The 15,123-nt window shown below is 39.9% G+C and overlaps 1 protein-coding gene across 1 annotated transcript in view; it reads right to left on the bottom strand.

Annotated features, from left to right (window-relative positions):
• Window positions 1-332: 332 nt before the first annotated feature.
• mecr (mitochondrial trans-2-enoyl-CoA reductase) overlaps window positions 333-15,123 on the bottom strand; it is a 72,258-nt gene continuing 57,467 nt past the window's right edge. The window contains exons 7-10 of the mRNA XM_043717333.1: window positions 10,029-10,102; window positions 9,356-9,416; window positions 3,573-3,645; window positions 333-559 (exon numbers count right to left, since the gene is read on the bottom strand). Of these exons, the coding sequence (XP_043573268.1) occupies window positions 402-559; window positions 3,573-3,645; window positions 9,356-9,416; window positions 10,029-10,102 (366 nt within the window). The 3' untranslated portion in view covers window positions 333-401. The remainder of the gene's footprint in view (window positions 560-3,572; window positions 3,646-9,355; window positions 9,417-10,028; window positions 10,103-15,123) is intronic.

Consider the following 15,123-nt stretch of genomic DNA (forward strand, 5'->3'; position numbering starts at 1 on the left):
AATACTTTTCTATTCTATAATGGAGTAAAAAATTGCAAAGTGAAACCATTTCAGATTTGCTTTTGATTTCAAGTTATATATTTATTTTCATTTTTGGTGGCAGGTATTGTGCATCCTCTTTACATCTTGCATTCCTACCCGATTCTTCACTGAGTTGCTGTCTACACAGTGAAAATCCAAATGATGAGGAAGTGACACCAGCAACACTGATTTAACATACAAAATGCATAGATACAGCGCATTTCAAACATTTACCCCACACTTATAGATTTCTTTATTAATACATACTGGTCAGGCTTTCACATTTCACAGACTGGACTGGGAGAAAGTGGAAAACTGTCTATCTGAAGAGAATATCATATTTTGTAAATGCTTATAGATTGCTTACAGTTTTAAATAAGTCACATAATTAAGATTTGCTTGCTGGATATAAATGGTGTTGTTGCAGCTTTGAGAGCAGTTGGATAGTCCTGGAATTTAACCTTCGTGCAAACTGGTGCCCTCAGCTTCCCTGCTTGGATGAAGTCACACAGCACAGAGATCATTTCCTGTACCAAGTCTGCCAAAATAGAAACACAATTTTGAATCAACTACGAAGGTGATAATTTTCTATATGATTGCAATACACTGAGAAGGCAGGAATAACAATGACTAAAAGATCAGAAAGCAGATCGGTCTGTTCATACTATGAACTGTGAGTTGCCAGGTGTTAGGTAGAAGTGGCAGAACTACCTTGCCCTCTAGTTTTACTGCCTTTCGGAAGCATGTGGTAATGGCCCAACAATTTTTACAGAAGATTTGCTACTTGCTTGTCCAGTCATAATGTTTGCCCAACATACCAATAAGACATAATGAAATGTCAGTGGTGGAGCTTGGCCTGGACTCTGGTCAGGGGAGGGGGTTAGTAAGTTTCACATCCTTGTAAGTTTCTTCACTCATTTCTCTGGCAGAATAAGTCAAGTCATTCACAGATTACTCAGTGGTTAATAATCAGTATTCATGGAAAATCCTGCAAAAACATCTGCATTTGCATGATCTCATTCACTGAATTTAATATTGTACTGATGAGCTACCCATCTGTACAGCCTTGCTGTCACTCAGATGGTACCCTTTCTTTGAACTAAATTTGATTGTAAGGGTTTGGTGGTTGATGAACAATGTAAGCTTCCGATCTGACAGGTATTTGGGAAAAAGTGTGATCATAAAGACCACTTTCTCACCTAGAGTAATTTTGCTGAATTAATTAAAGTGCATGAACTATATGCTAAAAGCTTCACCATATTGTCTTAAGCAGAATTACACTACACCTACCCCTTGGGATGAGACATTCCACATTAAAATCATTTGTTAGTGGGTAAAAACAGCATTACTAGTTAGTAATATGTCACTAGTGATTACTAGCAGTTGATATGCTAGATCTTTTTGTAGCATCTCTGATTTCACTCAAATATAAAAATTTAACAACTGATACATTGCTTAACACAAAAGCTCCACTGCATTACTCTTCAGATAATAGCTCCTAAACATATGTAGCTTTCAATTAGAAATTTTAAATTCATTTCCAAGGAAATCATTACATCAGTAATTTCAAGTTTTTCCTTCTCCCAGTTAGTTGAGTATTCCTTTGTTGACAGAATTAAAGTTGTCTTTTTTCCTACCACCTTGTCCTTGCAGCATCTTTGTTCTCCCACCCACAACCTTCTTTTCATTCATGCATTTGTTGCATCCCTCCCCCACACCTTCCTATTAGACCCTGCCACAATGGCCTCTTCCTCCCTGCAGCCACATTATTGCATTTTTCTTTGCAATTCTCCATGTGCTGCCCCTCTCTTCTGTAGTCCTATGTCCATCCATATCTGGGCTCAGTCTATAGCATACACCCAGACTCAGATGACACAAATCTCCCCCACAAACAAGGATCAACTCTTAGCTGACAGTGACCTGAGCAAGAGACTCATTACAGTTACTTAGTTTCTCAGCTCCTCATAGTCACAGGCCATTTATCTCCTGCATTTTCTGCTGATAGTCATTAGTGCTTGTAAGCCCCCCCTAAGTACTTTGGGCCATAATCCCGGCCTGGTGAGGAAAGGAGTTACCAACTGTGATGCTGTGACTTTAAGAGGTCATTTGGTCCTGGCCGTTTTGAAGAGAGATTGTAAGGTAGAGGTGATGAGCAATGTACCAAAACCATGAAGTAAACAGCTAGTGAGGCACTGGGACTTTAAAAAAAAAAAGTTGGAACAATAGCAGCAGCCTGGATGGGTGTGACTAACTCTCTCAGAACAGGATTTGTATTTTTTTTAGTTCTTGGGTTTAGCTTCAAGCAGCTGCTGTTGTGGGCTTGAAGAATTGGAAGCTATTTTCTCCCCCCTCAATTCCAACCAAAAACTGAGGGTTGTCTTCCTAGGCCGCTAGATTGCATGGGAGACAACATTTGTTTCTCCGAATTCGCCTTTTTGCCAAAGCATATGTTTATGGGATGTTACTTTATTGGAACAGTTAATTAGTCATTTTTACTATATTTATTATTCTGTCAAGTTTTCCAATAGAGTTAAGTTATTCTAAATTCCTCTTTCTTTGGTTGTATTTTAATCACAGAATCCCTACAGCGTGGAAACAGGCTATTTGGCTAAACAGGTCCACATCGACCCTCCAAAGAGTAACCTACCTCGGTCCATTCCCTATACTCTACATTTCCCCTGACCAATGCAGCAAACCTACACTACTCCCTGAACGCTATGGACAATTTAGCATGGCCGATTCACCTAATCAGCATATCTTTGGATTGTGGGAGGAAACTGGAGGAAACCCACGCAGATATGTACAAAATGTGCAAACTCCACACAGACAGTTGTCCGGGGCTGGAATTCAACCCGGGACCTTCGCGCTGTGAGGCAGCAGTGAGGCAACTGAGCCACCATGCCACCCCAAACTACAGCGTTTAAACAAATTATTTAGCATCAAGTAGTTTGACCAGTCACATTGCATCTGGAACATGGCACTTTACATTTGCCTTTAAAATAAGAAAAGTTAGGATCTAGGCTACCTTCTCAAAATATTTTGAGGTGTTCTGGTCTGGTCCATAACACCAACCTCATTTGCCCTATTCTAGTCATTTTCAGCCAAATGTGTAAACTTCATTTGTAATTCAAGGTTGAATTCTCCCATTGTCTCAAAACATGCCTTAGCATTTTTGTAAAATTACGTACTTCATAGACTTACTGAGCTGTATCTAAACACAACTAACACACACAAAGAAATTTTTGAATTGTTCAAACTTCTAAAGTTCTTTGGTCTTCAATTTCTCATTATTTTCCTGTTGTGTCTTGCATTGAACAAGGCAAACAAGTTCAACAGCCCTGAAATTCATGGAAATCAACCTCGAGAGTCAAGAGAAAAGTCCTCTTTTTAAAAAAAACAACCCCCAAACCCCTGACAATTGTAACATATTTTTCTTCATTTTGAACAGCTCTCAGATGCCATTGATCCCAGTCATAGTCTCCATCAGAATTAATTTCATCAATATGTGCAAAATTATTAATATAGATTTCTGTCTCTATTTTTCCACTCACCATGCCCATGATCTTGTTTCCACCGTGTCATCCAGAATCCCTGGATTTTAACGTTTTTGAAAATAAGCGCACTCTAGTAAAAAAGCAGAAAATGTTAAAACTAAAACATCACTAGCCAAGATCAAACAATGTACTTTTTTTCCCCCCAAAATGTTGTGTATGGAATCAATAATTTTTGGAGAGGATGTAGACACAAAAACTCTCCAAATGTTCTAGAAGATTTTTTTAAAAATGTGTTCATATATCTGGCCATTACGGGCAAGGTCAACATTTATTACCCATTTGTAATCACCCTCGAGGTGATGATGAGAAACCTAGTTGAACTGCTGCTGTGCAGGTTGTAGATATACCCATGGTTCTATTAGAAACTATGAGTTCTAGGACTGCGAGGCAGCGACGATGAAGGAACAGTGATAGTATTCCAGATCAGGATGACGTGTGAGTTCGAAGGAAACTTGCAAGTGGTAAACTTGTAAGGAACATGCCAGGACTGGTGGTTTGAATTGTGTTTAATTCAATGCAAGGAGTATAACAGATAAGGCAGATGAGCTTAGAGCCTGGATTAATACATGGAACTACAATGTTGTAGCCATTCTCTTGGTTGAGAGAAGGGCAGCAGTGGCAGTTTAGCATTACTGATTAAGGAGAATGTCACAGTTGCACTAGGAGAAGAATAACTGGAGGTCTCATCCAGTGAGGCCATATGGTGTAGTACTCAGGAATAAAAAATGGTGCAATCACTGTAATTATATAATAATCACTATATTATAGACCTTCCATCATCCAATGGGGTATAGAGGAACAGATACGTAAGCAGATTATGCAAAGATGTAAAAACAACAGAGAATTGTTGTAGAGATAATTTTAACTTTCCAGCATTGACTGGTACTCCCTTAGTTCCAGGGACTTAGATGGGTAGAATTTGTTAGGTGCATCCAACAGTGTTTTTTAAACAACATGTAGCCAGTCCAACCAGGGAAGGTGCTGTACCAGATCTTATTTTGAGGAACGACCCTGGCCAGATGATCAAAGTTTCAATAGGAGAGCATTTTGGGAACAGTCAATACCATGCCTTTAAGAGATGTGTTCGGTCCCATTTCTCTTGCAGAGGACTATTGTCATCGTGGCGTCAAAGTATCTCCTTCAGAAAGGCAGTTGGTCAAGAGCTTTGAGTTCTCCTCGCGTGCTTTCTTTTTAAAATCATACAAAAGAATCATGAGTGGGCAGAGTCAGGTTTACATAGACCCAGAAGACTTTTGTTTTGCTTTCAGTTACTTGGTGGTTTTTGCTTGGTGCTGGAGCTAAAAGCTTGAGTTCTCTGCCGCTAGAGAGAAGTCTTAGACAGAGATATTTCCTCTTAAAAATCAAAAGGGGCAGATTGCTTCTTTTGATTAGACTGGAGAAAGACAGCATGTAAGAATAATAATTGTGTTGCTGAATTCCCTTCGCCAAGGATGTGTTCATGAGACGCTGCCTATGTTGGAACAGAAGAAGAATAGTGGTTGAATAATACATTATCTCATGAGGTATTTCAATCGAGTAAAGTCATGCTAATTCTTCCTTTGGTTGCATTTTAACTGTATTCTAAGAATAAAGTATGTTTGATTAAAGCTTAGTAGTGGACCAATCAAATCATACCTGGAACACAGTAACTTACACTTACTTTTAAAAAAATATATATGTTAGAGTCTCCATAATACACTGAGGTCTGGTTTTAATCCAGACAAGTGTGAAGTGATGTACTTTACGAGAACAAATGTAAGAGGAAAGGAAACAGTAAATGGCACGACCCTTAGGCGCATTGAAATGCACAGAGATTGTAGGGTGCAAGTACATAGTTCCCTAAAAGTAACATCACAAGTGAATAAGGTGGTAAAGATGATGTACAGCACGCTTGCCTTCATCAGTCAAGGCATTGAGAATAACAGTCAGCAAATCACGTTGCAGCTGTATAAAGCTTTAATTAGGCCACATTTGTAGCCTTGTGTATAGTACTAGTCACTCTTCTGCTGTGGAGGCTTTGGAGAAGTCGACTAGGATGTTGCCTGGATTGGAATGTGTTAGCTACAAGAAGAGGTTCGAGGGCACTTTTGGAATAGAGTGCGCAATTCTGGTCTCCTTCCTATTAGAAGGATGTTGTGAAATTTGTGAAGGGTTCAGAAAAAATTTACAAGGATGTTGTCAAGGTTGGAGGATTTCAGCAATAAGGAGAGGCTGAATAGGCTGGGGCTGTTTTTCCTGGAGACTCTTGGAGGCCGAGGGGTTATCTTATAGAGGTTTATAAAATAACGAGGGGCAAGGATAGGATATAATTTGGAGATGCCGGTGCTGGACTGGGGTGTACAAAGTTAGAAAGCACACAACACCAGGTTATAGTTTAACAGATTTAATTGGAAGCACACTAGCTTTCGGAGCGCCACTCCTTCATCAGGTAGTTCACCACCTGATGAAGAAGCGGCGCTCCAAAAGCTAGTATGTTTCCAATTAAACCTGTTGGACTACAACCTGGTGTTGTGTGATTTTTAACTATAGATAGGATAGATAGACAAAGTCTTTTCCCGGAGGTGGAGGAGTCCAGAACTAGAGGACATAGGCTTAGGATGAGAAGGAAAAGATATAAAAAGGATCTAAGGGGCAACATTTTCATGCAGAGGGTGGTACGTGTATGGAATTTGCTGCCAGAGGAAGTGGTGGAGGCAGGTACAATTGCAGCATTTAAAAGGCATCTGGATGGGTATATGAATAGGAATTGTTAGGAGGGGCTTAGTTTTAGAGTGAGAAGGAGAAACATTTAAAGAAGATATACAAGGCACTTTTTTTTTTACACAGAAGTTGGAATGCATGCCAGGAGAAGTCAGAAGCAAATACAATAGCAACGTTTAAGAGACATTTAGACAGACAGAAACAGACAGGGAGTACAGGGGTACAGACCACATGCAGGCAGATGGGTTTAGTTTAGAATAGAATCATGGTTTGCATGGAAGACATGGTGGGTCAAAGTGCCGGTTCCTGTGCTGTACAGCTCTATGTTCTACAGTGATGACCCAGTGTGTCTGCTGCCTTTGTAGAGGTTACAGGTTTGAAGGTTGCTGGGCCAGACTGAAAAATAGTGGGAAATTTCTGTGTTGGTGTCAGCTAACATTTTATTTTAAACATCTGAAATGCCTACATTATACAAAGCAACAAGACTGAGGTTTCAAAATACAAACCCTGATTGAATAGCGTGAAGTGTATCTTGACTAGAAGGCAAGAGTTGGTTTAACACTCAAGCATAGTGCTTGGGGTTTGGAGCAGGGGTCTTTTACTTGATAATATCTACTGACCTCTGTTGGCATGTGAAGGGTCATCAGACTGAGATATTGTAAAATGCTATGTAAAAACAGAAAATGCTCAAAATATACAGCAGGTATTTGTAAACAGAGAAACAATAATATTTCAGGTCCATAGCTTTTCATCAGAAGTGAAAAAGTTGAAATGTTGCAAGTTTTATACAAAGGAGTGGGGTGGAGAGAAGAGACAATGAGAGAAGTCATGCAAGAAAATTTGTAATAGGGTTGAAGGCAAGAGACATTAAATAGTAGAAAGGCTCTCTCTTGATTTGGCTTTGTAGGTTCTGCTTGACTTGAATATTTCCAGCAATTGTGCTTTTAGTTCTCATTTCCAGCATTTTGCTTTTGTAAAGAAACAAAAGTTATTGATACAGATGTGAATGGCAGAATCATGACATGTATTATCAAAAAACAAAAGAGAAAACCAATAAAAGTCAATATCAGCAGAGAAAAAGGAAACAAACGGGGGAGGTTAAAGTTAAAGTTATTTAACTCGAAATTTGTGATGCTGTCACTTTAAAAAGGTTATTTTGTCCTTGGCTTTTTTGAAGAGTGGCAGAGGCGCTGAAGCATCTAGTTTCAACAAGGGAGGAGGAGTAGCCAGTTCTCTCAGATCAGGCATTTTTCTAGTTTGCTTTAACTGCAGAAATCACAAGATGAGAGTGTCCAGGGGAGTTGCAAGCTTCAGAAAAGAATTCCTCTGTCTTTCTTCTGAAATGTCTCTCTGGAAGTTGTTCTCTCCTATGTGTAAGAATCTGTTTGAATTTACCTTTTTGCCAAGGGATGTCCTTATAGGATATTACTATATTAGAACAGTTAATTAGTTAACTTGCTATAAGGGGTTGCATACGCTTTCTCATAATTAAGTTACTCTAAATTCTACTTTCTTTTGTTTGTGTTTCAACTGTAGTGTTTAAATAAATTCTGTTTTTCTTAACAATCAAGTGGTTCGATCAGTTGCACACCTGCAACGTCCACTTCACATCTGCCTTGAAAGTAAGAAAAAGTTAGCGTCTAGGCTATCTTCTTAAAGTATTTTGAGGAGGTCTGGCCTGGTCCATAACAAATTGCTGCTGGGTTGTTGTTTTTTATTTAAAAAAAAATCAATCAAAAGATAATACCTTTTGAGATTACTTTGACCTCCAGTGAACAATGCAGGAGACAAAGGAGAGATAGATCATGGAGGGAACCAGGTGAGCAGAAACTCAGATCATGCTTGCAGATTGCAGTGAATCCACAAACTGGTATCCACTCAGTTGCAAGCCACTCAGTTCAAGAGTAGCTAGTGATGGGCAATAAATGTTGGCCAGTCAGCAAATTCCACATACCAATTAGATTTAGATTAGATTATATTACAGTGTGGAAACAGGCCCTTCGGCCCAACAAGTCCACACCGACCCGCCGAAGCGCAACCCACCCATACCCCTACATTTACCCCTTACCTAACACTACGGGCAATTTAGCATGGCCAATTCACCTGACCTGCACATCTTTGGACTGTGCGAGGAAACCGGAGCACCCGGAGGAAACCCACGCAGACACGGGGAGAACGTGCAAACTCCACACAGTCAGTCGCCTGAGGCGGGAATTGAACCCGGGTCTTGGGCGCAGTGAGGCAGCAGTGCTAACCACTGTGCCGCCCACTAGTGAGTGCCGTGCCGCCCAAGAGTGAGTTAATAAATATATATATTTATAGAGAAAGATTTACAAATAAATTACCTGGAACAAGTGTTTGTGTAATTGGATGGTTCAGGTAGGAGGGAGATTTTGTTTTCATCAATCTGTTCAGACATGTTGCAATACACCTCTGGAACAGGTAGGTTTTGAACCCAGGCCTCCTGGCTCAGAAGTAGGTACACTACGCTCACACTACAAGAGCTCATGCACTTCCATAGAAAGGCACCATAGGAAGGAAAGAAAGGGACTACAGAGGGAGACAAATTAGCACTTCAGGAAAAAACAGGATGAGCAAGTACTTTAAAAAGGAGAAACTAATACGTATTGAAAAAGATCAGTAAAAGAAGTTGTAGCAGCAGACTGGTTTCCCAAAACCACTTCCAGGGTGTCACATATGATAATTAACCAGAGGTTGGAGAACTTCGCAAACTCAACTTTACTTTAAATTTAAAAACAAACATTGTTTTGAAAATGAGGTTGACATAAACTGTTGTGGGCATTCTGAACTTGAAGGACATATATAAGCAAAATTCATGTTCATATTCAAAATCATACTACTGCATGAATCAGATATAATTAATTCCTTTGTTTATCATAGGTAACAGTTCATAATTTTATATTGGTGGAGCTTAGGATGTCGTGAAGCAGTGTTGCTGGCTTATTTACTTACTACTGCTGTAATCGTAGCTGTTGTCAACAGTGGGGATGCAACATGTATGTATTACAAGAACCAATGATGACAAAAGATTTTTGTACTTTAAACACAGACTTCCTTACTGCTGGAACTGTGATTGGTTGTTTTGCCATTCCACCATATGTTACCAAAGTCCCTCCTTTCCTGCAATTAAAAGACACAAAAGACTGTGTTGGTAACAAAAGATATATGAAAAATATACATTTCTAAACAAGTGTGTAATTAGTGCACAAAACGTTATAATTGGTAAGTACAGAATTTGTAACGTTTGCTGTTATTCACCAAATCAATTGTTACTTTTTGATCCTTGTGTTCTGCATTCCATTCACCGTTAGTTCCTATATTTCAAAGCTCAGATAGTCACGCTACTACTTTGCTCCGGCAAGGGCATTCACATTGTGCTACAATAAACAATTCCAAGGGATCCATGTAAAGTAGAATTTGAACATTAAAAATTACAAGGATGGGAAGGGGAACTGTAGATAGTAACTGTAGTGATGCAATAGCAAACAATGGAATACACCTTTAAAACAAAGTGAGCTGACATCAGTTTAAGTCAATGAGTAAAAGTTTTAATACAAAAAAAAGGTCAGGTCTCTGACAGGGTCCCATTCACAAATTCATAAGCAACTCCTTATCAGCATGCTTTTCCAGCTCATTTAAGCAGCACAGCTTTCAGATGAACCCAACCATAATTCCTTTTGCTGTAACTGTCATATACTTAAATCAAAGAGGTAACCCCGTCTTGTTACTCACACTAAATGCCGCAAGATCTCTGTAGCACTTTTGCCTCCAACACCATTCAATGCTAGATGTGGTCTTGGGACTTTCTGTTTGTAGGAACAGCGGGAAAAATAATTTTTTTTTAATTTGATGAGGAAATTATCTAAGCAATCAATTTCAATTTAGACTGTAAGTTAACAGAAGCAAACATTGCCTACACAGTAGCTGGTTCAGCTGCAAATGTTTGCATTTGCATTCAAGTTTCTCCCATACCATACAAAAGACTAAAAACATGAAGACGAGGGCACATAGTCTTTGGACCCAATTAATTGATATGTACTTTTATTCCTGAACCAGTAATTCACAAATCCAAAAATGGAACTGTTACAAACTGCTTTTTGAAAAAAAAAGTCAGTCATACAGCAGGGAAATAGACCTATTGGCCTGGCCAGTCCGTGCTGAACATAATCCCAAACTAAATTAATCCTACCTGCCTGCTCCTGGCCCATATACCTCCAAGTATTTCCTATTCACGTACTTATCAAAGTGCCTTCTAAACGTTGTAACATCTACCACTTCCTCAGGGTGCTCATTCCATATGTGAACCATCCTCTGTAAAAAAAAAATTGGTCCTCATGTCTTTTTAAATCTCTCTCTTCTCACCTTAAAAATGTGCCCCCTAGTTTTGAAATCCCCATCCTAGTGAAAAGACACCTCCCATTAACCCTACCGACACCCCTCACGATTTTATAAATCTCTGTAAGGAACCTCTCAACCCCCTTTGCTCTGGTGAAAAAATTCCCAGCCTTTCTTTATAACTCAAACCTTCCATACCTGACAACATTTTGGTAAATCTATTTTGAACCATCTCCAGTTTAATAATATCCTTCTTATAATTGGGCTTCCAGAACTAGACACAGTACTCCAAGAGGCCTTACTAAAGTCCTGTACAAGCTGAACATGGCTTCCCAACTTCGAAACGCAAAGGACTGAACAATGAAGACAAGTGTGCTAAATGTCTTTTTAACTACCCTGTCTATGTGATGCAAACTTCAAAGAATTATGGAACTGAGCCTCAAGATCCTTCTGTTCTACAACACTACCCAAGGCCCTACCATTGATTGTACAAATCCTACTTCGCATTTATCCAGATTGAACTCCAACTGCAATTTTTCAGTTCATTGATCAACATTCGAAATTGCAAGGGTTTCCCCAAATGAGAAAACCTTATGCTGAAATTGCAAACTGCTATATTGAAATTCTGACATATGCATTAAAGAATGAAACTTTGAGAGAAATGTGCCATCTATAAAATAATTACTGACTTGTAAAACATCTACTTAATCATTATTGCAAACAACTTTACATCACAGAAACATCTGATTTGACTTGTGATGCTCATGCTCCATGTGAACCTGCCCAACATTCCTCACCACATGGTTAACAACATTTGCTTCTGATTGCTTCCTCCCCATGTACCTAGCTAATGTCTTCTGAGATGCACTTTGGCTCATCTACTCCATATAGTAACAAGTTAGATATTTCACCATGTTTCCCCCAATTTCCTTACTGGATTCACTTCTTAAAAATTTAACAATAAGTGAATAATCAGATTAAATCCATTTTGTGACGATGCTGCTCCTCTCACAAGGGTTTTTTCCCCCCAAAAGGGGTTGTAAATGGCAGAGGGTCTGATTTGACTGAGATGAGCCCTTTGAGTATGAAGTTGTGGATTGGTTTGCTGAGCCAGTGTGTTTTTCTACAAACGTCTCGCTAGGTGACATCATCACCACAACTTTGACAAGGTGTTGGTAGTCTGTCTTGGTTGGTATTTAATTGTTTCTGTTTTTTGGTACTTCTGGTTCTGTGTCTGAGTGGTTTGTCTGAGGGGTCCAGTTCAACCTGTCTATTGATCGAGTTCTGGCTGGAATGACAGGCTTTAAGGAATTCTCTTGGTTAGAGACAAAAAACTGCAGATGCTGTAATTCAAAGTAGACAGGCAGGAGTCTGGAAGAGGTAAAAACAATGACTGCAGATGCTGGAAACCAGATTCTGGATCAGTGGTGCTGGAAGTCAGGCAGCATCTGACGAGCAGCAAAATCGACGTTTCGGGCAAAAGCCCTTCATCAGGAATAAAAAAACTGATGAAGGGCTTTTGCCCAAAATGTCGATTTTGCTGCTCGTCGGATGTGGCCTGAATTGCTGTGCTCTTCCAGCACCACTGATCCAGGAGTCTGGAAGAACACAGCAATCCAGACAACATCAGGAGGTGGAGAAGTTGACGTTTCGGGTGTAACCCTGCTTCGAGACTCCATCACACTCATGCACACACTCCATCAAGCACCCGCGCGCACACATACTCTCTTCCTGACATGCACGCGCACACACAAGTCGAAAGGGTGAATTTACATTTACACAATTGTATTTGCATATACATACTATTTTGTTCAAAAAGCACACAATCTGTAGGCAGTTAATATTTTTTATAATCTATGTGACATTTTATAAATTCTTACTTTGGAAACAGAACCAGTCTGACTCAAGATTGGAATACACAGACACTAACCATACATCTTTAATACATTGTCTGAGTTGAGATGTTACCCTTTTTGACAAAACCTTAAGTTAACCCATCCAAATGCCTCTTAAATGTTGCAATTGTACCAGCCTCCACCACTTCCTCTGGCAGCTCATTCCATACACGTACCACCCTCTGCGTGAAAATGTTGCCCCTTAGGTCCCTTTTATATCTTTCCCCTCTCACCCTAAACCTATGCCCTCTAGTTCTGGACTCCCCAACCCCAACCCCAGGGAAATCCTATCCATGCCCCTCATAATTTTGTAAACCTCTATAAGGTCACCCCTCAGCCTCCGACGCTCCAGGGAAAACAGCCCGAGCCTGTTCAGCCTCTCCCTGTAGCTCAAATCCTCCAACCCTGGCAACATCCTTGTAAATCGTTTCTGAACCCTTTCAAGTTTCCGATAGGAAGGAGACCAGAATTGCCATGCAATATTCCAACAGTGGCCTAACCAATGTCCTGTATAGCCGCACATGACTTCCCAACTCCCGTACTCAATACTCTGACCAATAAAGGAAAGCATACCAAATGCCTTCTTCACTATCCTATTTACCTGCGACTCCACTTTCAAGGAGCTATGAACCTGCACTCCAAGGTCTCTTTGTTCAGCAACACTCCCTAGGCCTCACCATTAAGTGTATAAGTCCTGCTAATATTTGCTTTTCCAAAATGCAGCACCTCGCATTTATCTGAATTCAACTCCACCTGCCACTTCTCAGCCGATTGGCTCATCTGGTCAAGACCCTCTTGTAATCTGAGGTAACCCTCTTCGCTGTCCACTACACCTTCATTTTGGTGTCATCTGCAAACTTACTAACTGTACCTCTTATGCTCGCATCCAAATCATTTATGTAAATGACAAAAAGTAGAGGACCCAGCACCGATCCTTGAGGCACTCTACTGGTAACAGGCCTCCAGTCTAAAAAACAACCCTCCACCACCATCCTCTGTCTTCTACCTTTGAGCCAGTTCTGTATCCAAATAGCTAGTTCTCCCTGTATTGCATGAGCTCTAACTTTGCTAATCAGTCTCCCATGGGGAACCTTGTCAAATGCCTTACTGAAGTCCATATAGATCACATCTATTGCTCTGCCCTCATCAATCTTCTTTGTTACTTCTTCAAAAAACTCAATCAAGCTTGTGAGACATGATTTCCCACGCACAAAGCCATGTTGACTATCCTGAATCAGTCCTTGCCTTTCCAAATACATGTACATCCTGTCCCTCAGGATTCCCTCCAACAACTTGCCCACCACTGAGTTCAGGCTCACTGGTCTGTAGTTCTCTGGCTTGTCCTTACCGCCCTTCTTAAACAGTGGCACCATGTTTGCCAACCTCCAGTCTTCCGGCACCTCACCTGTGACTGTCAATGATACAAATATTTCAGCAAGAGGCCCAGCAATCACTTCTCTAGCTTCCCTGATCAGGTCCTGGGGATTTATCCACTTTTAACCGTTTCAAGACATCCAGCACTTCCTCCTCTACAATCTGGACATTTTGCAAGATGTCACCAACTATTTCCTTACAGTCGATATCTTCCATGTCCTTTTCCATAGAAAATACTGATGCAAAATATTCATTTAGTATCTTCCCCATTTTCTGTGACTCCACACATAGGCCACCTTGCTGATCTTTGACGGGTCCTATTCTCTCCCTAGTTACCCTTTTGTCCTTAATATATTTGTAAAAACCCTTTGGATTCTCCTTAATTCTATTTGCCAGAGCTATCGCATGTCACCCTTTCTCCCTCCTGAATACCCTCTTAAGTATACTCCTACTTTCATTATATTCATCTAAGGATTCACTCGATCTATCCTGACCACACTCAGGAGTGAGACTTGAAAATAGTTCTGGGATTTACATATTAAATCAAAACCTGCAACCCATTCTAAAAAATGAAAGACGTAACAGCAATCCAAGTTTGTTCAATATAATCATATCAGTGTATGACACTATGATCTTCTACTATGAATTCTGTATCCTATGATCCTGCTCACTAGCTACCTGATGAAGGAGGAGCGCTCTGAAAGCTTGTACTTCCAAATAAACCTGTTGGACTATAACCTGGTGTCATGTGATTTTTATCCACCCCAGTCCAACACCGGCACCTCCAAATTATTTTACTGTAGAGAGTGATGAGGGGTGACTTGGCAAGCAGCAAATCCTATTTTAAAGGGATATAACTCTCTGAAAGGAATTGAGAGTGTCACAAACTTTACACACTATATACAAATAAGTTAAAATTTAATTGGCTGAATAAAGAAATGTAAGGACCAACAAGTAGAGCAATAAAACAGAAAGAAAAACTGTTAATCTTACAATTTATAGCTAGAGAACATGAACAAAATGGTGCAGTGTTAGAAACACATGATATAGGCACTACAATGGGAAGAAGAGAGGCCAGTGACTGTGGGTGTTTACATCTACATGTGCCCAATTATTATGGTTTCTTTCAATTTGTTTACCTCAATGTAAATATGTTTGTTCAATTGAATGGCCACACAAAATATCAATAGTTGATTCAGTTTTAAGTCAATTTCTCCTCAAAT

The sequence above is a fragment of the Chiloscyllium plagiosum genome, chromosome 27 (assembly GCF_004010195.1).
Source record: "Chiloscyllium plagiosum isolate BGI_BamShark_2017 chromosome 27, ASM401019v2, whole genome shotgun sequence".
In the NCBI taxonomy this organism is placed as follows: Eukaryota; Metazoa; Chordata; class Chondrichthyes; order Orectolobiformes; family Hemiscylliidae; genus Chiloscyllium; species Chiloscyllium plagiosum.